Here is a 13,327-nt window from a genome sequence, read left to right on the forward strand (position 1 = left end):
GCTCCGAATCCCTCCGTTCATTTAGCCACGCAAATTAACACAAGCAGAGGAAACAACGCAGAAACACACACCATTAGCTCATGGCCAGATAGTCAGCATTCCTCACAACTTGACATTTAGTCTCTCCACTCAGTGGAATCAGCCGTAAGATCAGTGAGTGGGCTCACGTGTCCGGCGCTTGTTTGTGGCTAAAGCGCCAGTGAGCCGTGCTAGCGCTAGTAGTGAGATGAAAGCCATGTGCACTCACCGACAACACTGATGGATAATACAGTCCCATCATCGTAGTTTAAACCGGAGCCCAAGTGACCGCTCTTCCACTCCTCGCCTTCCCGTCGAGCCACACACACTCTTCTCTTCTCCCCCTCTTTCCTCTCCTCCGGCAGTGTGCTGTCACCTCCCGCTTTCGCTGTGTCTCTCTCTCTCGCTCTCTCTCCTTCACTCTTGCACGCTTGCCTCTCGTCCGCTCCAGTCCTCACTGACAGATTCAAAATCTCCCTCTCCTCCCCCCCCCCCGGCTCGCCCACAGTATGACTCGCTCTCCTCCGGCCCCCTTGTCTCCTCCTCCTTCTACTCCTCCTCCGCGACTGTCCCTGTCACTCTCTCTATCCCCTCCCTTTCTTTCTGCCTCTCTCTTCTTCCCCCTACAGTTGCTTTATCTCTCTCTCTCTCTCTCTACCCCCAACCTTCTGCTTCAGTGCTGTGCCCTTGCCTGTTCATTGCACCTTCTCCTTGCTACGCTCTTTCTCTCTCTCCTTCACGATCTTCCTGCTTGCTTGACTGTCGTCTTCTCCTCCCCTCACCCAGATATTGTTCTGTCCGTCCCTCCCTCCCTCCCTCCCTCCTTCTTTCTCTCTCTCTCTCACCCTCCCTTCTGTCACACCTGCAAACTTTCCATTCCCTCCCTGTCGCAGTCCCTCCCCTCCCTCCCTCCCTCCTTCTTTCTTTCTCTCTCTCTGTCTTTTTCTCGTTCACTTTCTCCATCTAGGTGAGTAAATTGGGACTGTTCGCACCATCAGGCGTCGGCTCTCTCCTCTGGTCTCTCGCGCTAGGGGGGAGCCCCCCCCCCCCACACACACACACACACACACACACACCTCCACCCCAAGCAAGGGCTTTGATCATTTATTCATCCATGGTGGTGAGGGGGGGATGGAGGAGGAGGAGGAGAAGGAGGAGGAGATGGAGGAGGAAGGGTGGTGTGGAGGCTGTTATAGCCCCCCTGAGACTGCCGTGCTGGGCCCACCTCTGATCAGCTCTGCTGCCAGCACGAAGGCTCAGGGGGAGCAGGAGGTTAAGCTGTTAGCGGCGTCTCAACACAGCACCAGGCCAGGATTGGATTGTGGGGGGGGTGGGGTAGGCAGCCGGGGGAGGAGGGGACAGAGGGGTTGATACCCAGCCAAAACGCCCACTCTGCTTTGTTTCTGTTTGCACCCCCCCCCCTCCTCCTCCTCATCCTCGGAGGCGTCTTTGTTGTTTGGGGAGGGATTTTCAGGTGACACTGGAGTCAGTCTCCAAACTGACAGAGCAAATTGGAGGCTCTCCACCCACACGCCCCCCACCCCATGAGTCACCGCAGATTTAGGACGCCTGGCGCTTTAATGGGCTTCCATCTAACACCGACAGGGCTTTCTGATTCCACAAAGTTAAACGACACCACTACCACCCACTATGCCTTTGAACGATATTTAAAGCAAACATAAGCATAAATATATACACACCTCGACAAAAAAAAAAAAGATAGAGGACTTTGCATAATGCTGCAACAACACCGTACGTGTATCAAGGGACGCCACACCAATAATCATGCTAACAAAACAGAAAGCCCGTTTAACAATCGACATGAGCTGCAAAAGGAGGAGATAAATGGATCAGGAGAGGGATGACTGGATTAGTCCAGTCACAGAGAATGAGACGTGCGGCAAGGGGATGATCTGTGGATTAACTCACACACTGGACGATCTGATAACACTTCCCCATGCTAATACGCCACGAAGTAAACAGAGCCGCTTCATGCAGCAACACAGAACTCACTAGACCCTGCTAATAATCATTTGGGATGAGAGGGGTTTTGAGGTAACACTGTGCCGAGTTAAAGACAGCCAAGTCATCTATGCCCACCACAGTTACTATGCAGTTACTCCAAACAGGAGCGGTGTGATTATACCGGGTTTTGGGCTTGCTATTGTCAGTCTCCAAACGTTAAGAACAGAACATGAGAATGATTAATATTGTGAAATCACACTACAGCTCTGATCCGGCTGTCACAGAACATCACCGCAATTATGTAATTTACAGTAAATAATTAGCCAATGCACAAAACATTTGAGCATTAGAGCATACTGTGGTATTTTGATAATGTTTAAAACATTGGGTTTCACACACCACCCATTTTGCCAAAAATGGTAATTGGGACTAAGTGCTATGAAATAAAACGGTCCTAGAAATAAATATCATTTGCATGCTCAATACTCAGATTTATACAGCTACAGGGCCACAAAACTGCTGTTATGAGAAATAATAGCTCAATGACTAATCTACTAATACATTTTTGAGATTGTGTGCCTGAAACTAATCATCACATAAGATATTTGTCATGAGGGAAGGAGGGAGGAGTGAAGAAGAGGGATGCAGACTTACAGAACCGGTGTCATTAAAAATAAACTAAAGTCAGGAAAACACAAGGCCACATACGCATGGTCACAACATCTAAGCACTAAACAATATTAGCATTATGCAATATCCAAATAATATGCAAAAAGAGGGCTCTACATGTTATGCTCCTTTTCAAACACTGCACCCCTGCCGTATAGTATGAAATGGCTAGAGTAGATTATTTAAATATAAATATTCTTCTTAGTGCACTACACTAAACTAAACTATTCTTCTTAGTGCACTAAACGTGAACTAAAGAGACCTCAGAGCTCACTCAATCTCAGAGCCTGAGAGGGGTGCCGAGTCTGGAAGCGCACATCTCTCTACCTGATGACGCTGGGACCAAAATAGACAGGCGAGCCAATTAAAATGCGCGTACGCAGTCACTGCGAGGGTCCCATCAAAGTCAGGCAAATAAATAAATAAGTCAGAATGGCTAGACAGGCCTGACAAGGGCCTCACAACAGAGGAGCTTCAGAGAGAGATACCAATGAAACGGTCCTCCTACCTGACTAGGAGGTGGGTATCCATGGTAACCCATCGTCAGGGGGTCGTTGTTCTGCAAAGAGAGGTGAAAACAGCGGTTTTAGAGGCACAGCGAGATGGTGGAGCTCAAGGCATTTGATGGCGATTAAAATTTTTGCCTCGGTGGAGGAAGGAGCCCGAGGGTGGGCGGCGGAAGCTCAAACTCTGACCCCTCCGTGACACCTTGTCTCAATTAATGAAGGCAGGAGTTGCTCAGCTACACAGGTGTAACACACACACACACACACACACACACACACACACACACACAGCAGTCCATACATTTGCCCCTTCCATCCCCACAGACAACCCCCTCCCCCGCCCCACCTCCCCGTCTCTGGTCTGGCCCCAGCCGAGGGTGCTCCTCTTAATTGCAGCATAATGGCCCCTAATCAAATTAATTCTGCCCTCCTCCGCTCCCGCTCGCGTGGTGACCTGTTGTTCCCACACTCCAGCGACTCCATTGTGGAAGTGAAAGCATGTCAGAGGAGATGAGAGGGGGGGGGGTGGTTGACGAGAGGAGAAGGGGGGGGGGGGGGCTGTGAGGAGGGGCAGAATAAAGGTAAAGACACTAGCACATAAAACGGGCTGTTTCATATCAGACTGGAGCTATGCATAATAGGATTTCACGCTCACGCGCACACACACACACACACACACACACATATTCAAACACACACACAGTGCAGTCATTCTATTCCATTTTCAAGTTTCTTATTTTAGTCCCTTCATTTGCTATGCTCAGACTAAGTCCTTGTTGCTGTCCGCCTTCCGCAAGCCATGTTGCAGCAATGTCACCTCATCATCTCATTCTGTACAGATCATCTGTTTGTGTGCCTCACCCCCCATCTACATGTCACTCATACATCCTGCTGTGGGGTACAGGAAGACTGAAAGATGATGGAAAGACCGAGAGACATTTCCGTTTGTTATGTCACATAAGGGACCAGATCAAATATTTAAAAAGACCGTGGCGCTCCACTTCCCGTGCTTTGCCCATAAAGAGTGCCGGGACTCATTCATGCATGAAAGGCTGAAAGCCTTTGTGCAGCTTTTGCGCTTTAAGATGGAGAGAGCGAACATCACATGAAGGCGGACTGCGGACGCAAGTAAAAAAACGGGGCCAAACACGCTTCCGAGGTCTATTTATGCCTCTTCATTCTCCCCACTCTTCTCTCTCTCTCTCCCTCTCACTCGCTTTTCACCCTCTATACCCAAACAGCTCTTTCTTTCTTTCTTTCCCTTTTCCACCTCTTTCTCTCGCTCCCTTTCTTCTGTGTCCCCTCTCTTGTGCATCCCCTCTCATCTGGAACCAATGTCCCTCTGCAGCCTTGTCCCCTGGGGGAACACTTTGCTCCATGCGCGCGTCACAGCTTGAGCACCCCAGAGAGACCGCGTTGGCCCATGGCTAGCCGTGTAATAAGTAGCAATCGCAAATGAATCCACGGCTCTCGTTACTCGGTCTCAATCGGCAACCGTGGGATTCCGGGAGTTCAAATTGTGTTCAAGACAACACCGTGTGATAAGGCCCGAGTTAATTAATTAACCCCTTTCCGTGCCATTACAAGACTGATTCAGCCATTAACTAGATGTACCGCAGAGCGGTACAAAATATGACCGCCGCCCAGTCCAGCACATGTTTTCCACAAAAATAAGTCACGCTGAAAGGCATATATGATTCTAACTGTCTCACTGAATTGCATTATGCACACTCAATTCTCACTGGTATCTGCTAGACAACAAGTACCAAAACATGATTAGTTCATAGATTTCACATGTAATATACATTTTATACAACCCCACCCCCATCTTGCCTGTTCATAATTCTGAGAAATTCTTGAATTGTGTGCGTGTACATGTTTATGTTTATGTGTGTGTGTGTGTGTGCGTGCGTGCATGTGTGTGTTTGCCTGTTTATGTGCCTGTGTGTGTGCATGTGCATGCATGCGTATATATGTCTACTGTGTGAGTATGTGTCATACGTAGGATTACTGTGAATGTATGTGTGTGCGTGTGTATCTGTTTATGCACATGTGTGCATATGGAATGGGTTTACATGACGCCTGGATGCAAACATACGCAAAAAATTGGTCATCCTAGGCCCTACGGTTCTCAAGATATTCACAGAAAACTGTGTCTGCCCTACCCTCCTTTCGGGGGGTCCAGTCCAGCGGGGAGGCTACAGATCAAAACGAAAACAGGAGGTTCCATGCTATCCATGTGGGGTTACATGCCCACCAAGTTTCGTGTACCCCGGTCTTACAGTGTCCCGGGAATCCTTGATGGAAATTTGGACATGCGAAAAAGAAAAAAAAAAGAAAAAATCTGACTAAACCTATATGTCGCTGCGCAGCGGTCATAATAAGAGCTTTATTGCAGTCGATATTAGAAACGAATTATCGCTACATAATATCCCGCAGGATCATGCAGCAGCATGTCGACATATCTATGGTCATGTTCAAAGTGTGACCAGGAGCACAATTAGTCTGAGTCAAACTCATCGACATGCAGACACGTCAACCTTTCGTAACTACTGTTTAGCCTCAAGAGGAGACGCTAACTTTGATGCGGCAAGAATGTTTTTTTTTGTTCCCACTAACTTTAAATATTTCCAGCAGCAGCAGCAGCAGCAGCAGCCAGCAATCAATCATGATCAGCAGCAGTCAGCAGCATTGCAGGAAAAGACTAGATAGAGTGTGTGAGGGGAGGACATGAACAAGCAGAAGAAGAGGAGGAAGAAGAGAAGAGGAAGAGGAGGAGGAGGAGGAACAAGAGGAGAGGAGGATGGAGAGGAGAGGAGGAGGAATGTGTGCTCACATCTGGAGGCAAGGTGTCCGCCAAGGAAAGGAGAGTGAAGAATGAGGGGATGAGAATATGGAGAGGTGCAGGAGGGGAGGAATCCAGCCAGCCAGACAGACGGATGGATAAATGGAAAGAGTGAGAAGGGAAAGGGAGGAGAGGAAAGTGGAAAAACAGCAAAGGGATGCAGAGCAGAGACAATGACTCATACATAAGCAGAGTCATGCGCTTAATGACTTTAAGGAGCAGAGGGTGGGAGCCCAGGGCTGTCCCCATGCAAATGCCTCCTCTCTCACACTCACACACACACACACACACGTTTCACACTTAACTTCATCTTTAAAAAAAATTAGACAAAATGATCTAAATATGCAGAAAATGTATTCTGGTAGGACGCTGCTCATTCCTTATCTGTTCTGCATATCATTTTTATGAATCTTGGATCAAGTCGTCTTGGTTATGAGAAACAAAAAGGGGAGGAGTGCACACAGAGAGAGAGAGAGAGAGAGAGAGAGAGAGAGAGAGAGAGAGAGAGAGAGAGAGAGAGAGAGAGAGAGAGCAGGGGAGCAATCAGGAGAAAGTAAAGAGATGACTTAAAGTCAACAGATGGTGAGGCAGAGAGAGAGAGGGGGGGGGGGGGGTTGGGGGTTGGTGTGGGGGGAGGAATAGGATAGGCCTGATGGAGAACTGAGACGGAGACGGAAAGCTACTTTAAAGAGTTGAGAAGGACATAGTTCTAAGGAGGACAAAGTTTGGTGGGGGGAAAAGAGAAACGGGGGAAGAAAGAGAGATGGAAGGAGGTGGAAAGAAAAGGGGGGGGAGACACAGAAACCGAGTGTCTCTTGGCGTGGGAACGAGTGCGAGCGACTCTACCCTGCAGGGTTTCTCAGGGTGTGGGCGAGGCCAGGGTGCCGTGCCGTGCCTGCAAGCGGCTTTGTCTGTCCGCCCGTACCTACAGCACCTGGACCAAAAAAAAAGGGGGAGAGAGAGAGAGAAAAAAAAAGCGAGCGTTTTGTGTTCATGCGTGTCGTGTCTCCTCCTGACCCCCTGCCTGAGACAAACAAGACATTGAGTTAAGTTACCGCGGATCATCTCCGGCGGCGTCCCTCCATGCCAAGACGCCGCATTTGGCACTAATCCCTTCTGATGGCTGCCGAGAGAGTGCCGCCGCGGGCCCGGATCTGGCTCAGATCCGCCACGGCCACGCCAGGACCGGACCCGACCCGCGCCACCATCCACTGCCATCCGGGGGGGGGGGCAAGCCGGGCCTGTCTTCTCTCTGGTTACACGACCCCAGCAGCTTATTTAACCAGCATGTGATATGGATCACTTTCTCCCTTGGTGGCAAAGGAACAACATTCATTTCTCTCTCCAAAAAGTTGCTCTTTTTCCTCTCCTCGACCACGGCAACCTTTTCAGTGGAGGGGGGGAGTTAATGGGGTCAGACAGGAGGCAAGCACTCAGGAGAAAGCAAATACATTTAATCGCCACGGCCAGGAGACATTACTGTAGGCTTCTGGGTGGTGTAGTTTTTTTATTTTGTACCTTGTAAGTACAAACGTCCTATGTTCTCCCTCTTTTGTCCAATTTCTCACAGTGATGAGTATAAGATAGCTTTGATCAGCCGTGTGCTAATGCTCTTAATGGTGTCTCAGGTGCTCCGATACGCTTCCCCCGTCGCCAAACACAAACACAATCCCCGAGCCTGCCTTTTCTCACCCGTGCAGAAAGAGACAGCCACTCGGTGTAAACGACACCTCCGACAGAAGGTGCTACTACTACGGGTGCGCTCGGCGGTCCGCCGCTGCTGAGAGACAACCTTTAAAAACAGCACAAAGCCCCGTCACGCCAACACAAACCCCGACAATGACGCGGTGGTGATAGCAGGCGCGACCGGCGGTGGTCAGGCGCGGCGCGGCGCGGCATGGCGGGCGAGCGAACGAACACGGTAACGGAGCAGATGGTCGGTTGCCTTAATAAGCAGCACATGAAGGGTTCGGAGCGGCGGGAGCTCACGTCTACCCATCCTGCGCTGTTCTCGCTTCTCGCTCGCGCTGGGGCCGCTCGCTGACTCATCTGTAATCACTAATGACTTATACGCGCACGGCTCCCTGGCCCACATTCAACACGGGGGGAAAATGGCAGCGAAGCGAGTCACGGGAAGCGAGAGAGAGAGAGAGAGAGAGAGAGAGAGAGAGAGAGAGAGAGAGAAATGATCTAATGACGCCAATCCATCGCGCTGGCCAATAAACCTGCTACGCACGCCACTCTCCTGTCTCTACCGCACCACGCCCCCACGTAGAGATTGCAATAGGGGCCTCCGGGGGAGGTCAAAGGTCAAGGTTGCCATGGTTGCGAGGCCTGCGTGCAGCCCCATACCTGCAATTAAGGGAAGAGGGAGAGATGAAAGGAGAGTGGAGAGGCCAGGATGAGGTCAGCAGCGTGTGTGAGAGTGAGGGGGGGGAGGGGGGGGGGGGGGGGGGTGAAGGATGAGGCACACTCTCCATGCAGGAATGAGGTAAGGGAAATTTATTTTGAAGAAATACCTATTTTTCTTATTTCAGGAGGCAAAACAATGTTCTGAGACCATAAAAGAGCGGGTGAGCAGTGGGGAGACTGAACACAGCGGTGTGGTGTTCACACAAGTCACATAAAACAAGATTCAGTCAACTGTGAACAAGACAGGACCACGTCAGCTCATATGGTAGCCAAATAAGTTTAAGACTGTAAGCCTCTAAAACAGTGTAAACATTTAAAGTTTAATGTTTAATGCTGTTTACTGTTTAATACTGTTTGTATGTGTGTGTGTGTGTGTTTGCGTGTGTGTTAATCCCAACACCCCCCCCCCCCCCCCAGTGTTTGGCAGAAATGAATAAGGGATCAGTGGCTAATACCCACTTCTTAACAGCCTGAGATCTTGTTAGCACAACAAAAAAGCCTCTTTACTGCTAACGATAGGCCAAATCTGATCACCAGCAACACCGGACCCAGGCGTTGGCCAAACGGTGTCATGGACAAAGGTGTTATCTCAACATCTGGACACACTGCGGAGGCCAGGCACAATCCAAGAGTCCGGGGGAAGGTGAGAGTGTGAGTGTGTGTGTGTGTGTGTGTGTGTGTGTGTGTGTGTGGTGATCTGCTCTAAGTCAGATGATGGGGCTTGCTAAGGTCGCCGCTCCTGTGTGTGGCACATGCGTGGCTGGGTTTCTGGTTGTCCTTTTCATTTGCCACTCTCAGCCTGGCGCTCACTTACTCACTCTACATCTGCTCATTTTACAGCCACAGCAGGCAGCCAGCCCACCACACCACCAACGGTTCCCTCTCTCTCACACACACACACACACGGCTGTGGGCCTGCCCTCACACACACTCAGATCAATACCTTTTTTGGGGCTGTGCAGGCACTGGAATCGCACCACTACCGCAGTCTGTTCCCACTCTTTCCTCCTAGCCTCAATTTTCCTCTCCCCTTAACTCTCTCTCTCTCTCTCTCTCAGACATTCACACACCATTTAAAACCACTCTATCCCTCGCCGTCTGTTTTGAAGTGCATTAAAACCTTAAGCCTGTCTTTCAACAGGCTCTGAGACAGAGCCGTGCGGACCTCCGGAACCATTAGTCTATGAAAACGAGCCATTAGACTCCCACCAAAACAGGGCACTTTGCCTCAATTACCCAGCCACATAGGATGGTCCGGGGAGGGGCGAGTCTGAAGAAAGGGAGCCTTTGAAAGGGCGTGATGGATAGGTTAACCTGGTCAGCAAATAAATAATGCAACGCGATAGGAGCCCACAGAGGCCTCCGGGTCCCGTTAGACGACTCCTGTGTGAGTGTGGCAAGGCCACTGCAATACAATACCGCAAAGGGCCCAGAACAACCAGCCATGCAAAAGGCCTGGGCAACAAATACTTCTACCGACAACCTCAAGTCATGGTTTGGGGGTGGGGTGTGTGTGTGTGTGTGGGGGGGGGGGGTTATTTAAAAGGTTTGGAATGACTAATGGTTGTTGACTTGCAAGGCAAAAGAGAGAGAGAGAAGGAGAGCCTCAAGTTTCAACGCTGGCTGTTGAAAAATGAAAAATCGTATGTGGCAAGGGGGCACTTCAAAACCTGAGCTGTCGAAAAAAATCACAGCGGCTGGCAGTAAGGTAGTCTAAAAATGCCAGTCAGCTTTCCCTTGCAGAAAAACATCCCCCACACACACTCCCCCCACACACCCACCTCCCCTCCTGCAACACACGACTTCAAAAGGCCCTTTCATTTCTGTCATGCAAACAGCTGTGGCGACACTTCACGCCGGACTTGTTAAATGCACCGCCTGGCGTAAAGCTGCATGCCTGCGTTAGGTGGCGAGAACATGAACATTTGTGTGTGATGGCAGCTGTGTAGACGTTGCTGACCACAGGGGCCAGTGATGACCACACAGCAGCCAAAACGGTGCTACAGTACAGGCCTACTGTGTCCACTCTATATGGTCTCTGCTGTGTGTGAAATTAGAACAGCGCCCAAGAGTTGAACCGCCCGCAGAAAGGCTGCAGACCACCTTGTTTTATGTGGAACACTTTCGGTTGGAAGCATGTGATTTATAGATTGGGGGTAGTCTGCATCGAGTGGGTGAGCAAGATTACTAGTCAGCTAAAGGCTGCAATTTACTTAATTAAGAACGGAAAGAGAGGGGAAAAGGGAAGGATGATAATTCACTGAGGGCTACACTCTCAGCATTCTCCGACTCCGACTGAGGACTCTGCATTGGCCCTTGGGATGCTGGGAACCTTTGCAGTCACACCAAACACCAAGATGCATGCATACAGTGCAGTAGCAGACATGTAGGATGACTGTACAGAATTACAGCCTGGTTGAAATTAATACAAAAGAGAAGAATAAAAATGTCTCATCTTCATGTGTGTTCGGTCTTCATTTTGATTGTTGTAGTCGCACCTAACTCCCAATATTTACACAGATCATAGTGAAAGATATGGTTAAAACGTCTAAAACAGGCTTTGGAAACAAAGTCCATTGCACAGTCTCGAGGTCATTGTAGCCTACCCTGACTTCGCCAATCAGTGGTCTACTACTAGGGTATGTGGATCTCAATATTGTATGTTTTCTTACCTGGCCAAGCTCTCCGACTCCACCAGACCCGTCGATTCGTGGACGCTTGCACTCTGCCCCCGATGACTCTGTGAGAGCGGCCGCCGTTTGGGCGTCTGGTTCTGGATCCCCTCGTTTCATTCCCCTGACGGTCGATGAACCACCGGTCGAGCTGGCGTGCACTCCCGCCATCGCGTCCAAGTCCCTATCCCGGTCCAGCAGTGGCCGGGACATAGGCAACATGATTGATGCAACGTCGGTCGACATTAACATTGATACAGCTGCAGTTTGTATGTTTGCGGTCTAAAATTGGCTTATTAACCCCCCAATCCTTCTTTCCAAGACTCTCCACTAAGGTTAGCGATGTAGGCTAGCCTATCACTTGCTTTTATCCCTAAATAGACCTGCTTTGTTAACAACAGCAAAGACAGTTAAGGTCATAATAGTAATCTTTCTCTGGACGCAGTTGATTTACAGTAAACCTTATCAAAGTGGTAATAACAAAATACAGTAGTTTTGGAAACATACGCTATTTCAGCTGAGAAATGAAACGCGTTTATTAGGCCTAATTTAAGTGAAATGTATCACAGAAGATGTTACTTTAGGCTGGATACAAGTTCATCGTTACAGGCCTCAACGCGAATATGAATCCTTTACAGATAACGTTACAAACCCACAAATAAATTATTTTATCAGGTCGCTGTTGCCAGAGCAGTTTAACAATGAAACAGCCAAACGCTACTCGAAGTTAGCGATTTCAGTAAATGCTGGAATATTCAGTCACGATTCCTCTGCGCAAACGGTCCAGCATTTGCGTGAAGGCTATGTTATATATTTAAAACAAGGACCATATCCTACCTTAACGGAAGGGCTATTCCCTAAAACATGTCCTCCTAATCCTAGTGATTAGCTTATAAACGACACCTTTGCCCAGTAAGCATAGCTGTCGTAGAATATTCGACCAGGAGTCAGTTTTAGTTTAATCCTCTCTTCGGTCGTTCAATTGATTACTTAAAACAAAGAACTCTGTCGTATTTTTTGCTTCACAATTTCCTTTCTTCTGTCTCCCCTCTTCTCCCTTTCTCCCAATCAGTTCTGTCTATTCCTGCGGCGTGTGTGCTGGAGAGGAAACGATGTCCTCCCTCTTTCCCTCCCCCTCTCGTTACAAGACTCCCCTCCCTCCGTTCTCTCCCTCTTTACTTGATCTTGCCCCTTGCGTGTCCGCTGATAAACCTTCTCTGTAGAGATATGTTGCTACTTCTGTGTTAACGCAGAAATAAACCACCACTTTCAGTCTAAAGCCTTTAATCATATTGTGGTAGCCTATCCTACAAATTGGAGGAAATACGCAGCATTGTTAGTTGAGGATTTTGCAAGTTGCCTAGATGGCTCATAGGCTACCAATGCCAGAGTGCAGTTTTATAGATGAGACAGGAGTGAACCGAAAACTACAGATAGACCACCATTACTAGAGCGCATTCAGATACGCAAGAGACATTTCCCGGCACTGAATCCATCTACCGACTCCCCTTCGACGTGTAGCCTACACCTTCCAAGATAGGCTTCGGGCAAGATACAACACCATTTTAGCCAATAAGCAACTGCACATGACATCAGCTCCCGCCATTCGACTTTGTAAGGTTGGCTTTGGATGACATCTGGTGGTTTAATTGTTAATGCTTTGTATTGTTGGCACCGTGGTCTTTTTCTGCGGATGATGATCTTTCCAAGCTGTAAATTGATGTGGGTTTAAATGAAAGTCAGTGAAAGGGATCAAATACGCACGGATTCACATGTGAACATAAGGCCATGTCAATGACATAATAAGTGTCATTATTTTACATTTGTGGTAAATAGGTGATGGCTACTACGTAGGCTATATAGCAGTAGTGTGATTAATAGCAAAACTGTACACATCAAAATGTGAGATCATAGAAGTCAATGAGTGGGAAACTCAATATATGCAAATATTGCTAATACCACCAGGGTGCTGACGATCTTTGGCAAGAAAAAGGCCAACAGCACCCAAAATTTACATTACAGTAGAGCGCTCATCCATGGTTCAAGTACCACCAGGTAGCCTACTACTTCAGGGCCAGTATGGAGCATGTCACAAAACATGTACTGTACTTAAACTTAAAACACGACTTTCAGTCGTGGCCTACTGGTTAGGGCTTCGGGTTTGGAACCAAAGGGTTGCCGGTTCGATTCCCCACCAGGGGGAACGGCTGAAATGCCCTTGAGCAAGGCACCTAACCCCT

General features: G+C 48.9%; 1 protein-coding gene across 1 annotated transcript in view; it reads right to left on the reverse strand.

Annotated features, from left to right (window-relative positions):
* Positions 1-12,232, reverse strand: part of rbfox2 (RNA binding fox-1 homolog 2) — a 38,586-nt gene extending 26,354 nt beyond the window's left edge. The window contains 2 exon segments of the mRNA XM_042102584.1: positions 3,104-3,211; positions 11,088-12,232. Coding sequence (XP_041958518.1) covers positions 3,104-3,211; positions 11,088-11,339 — 360 coding nt within the window. The 5' untranslated portion in view covers positions 11,340-12,232.
* Between the last annotated feature and the right edge of the window lie 1,095 nt (positions 12,233-13,327).

Source organism: Alosa sapidissima, chromosome 9 (assembly GCF_018492685.1).
Source record: "Alosa sapidissima isolate fAloSap1 chromosome 9, fAloSap1.pri, whole genome shotgun sequence".
NCBI classification, from domain to species: Eukaryota; Metazoa; Chordata; class Actinopteri; order Clupeiformes; family Clupeidae; genus Alosa; species Alosa sapidissima.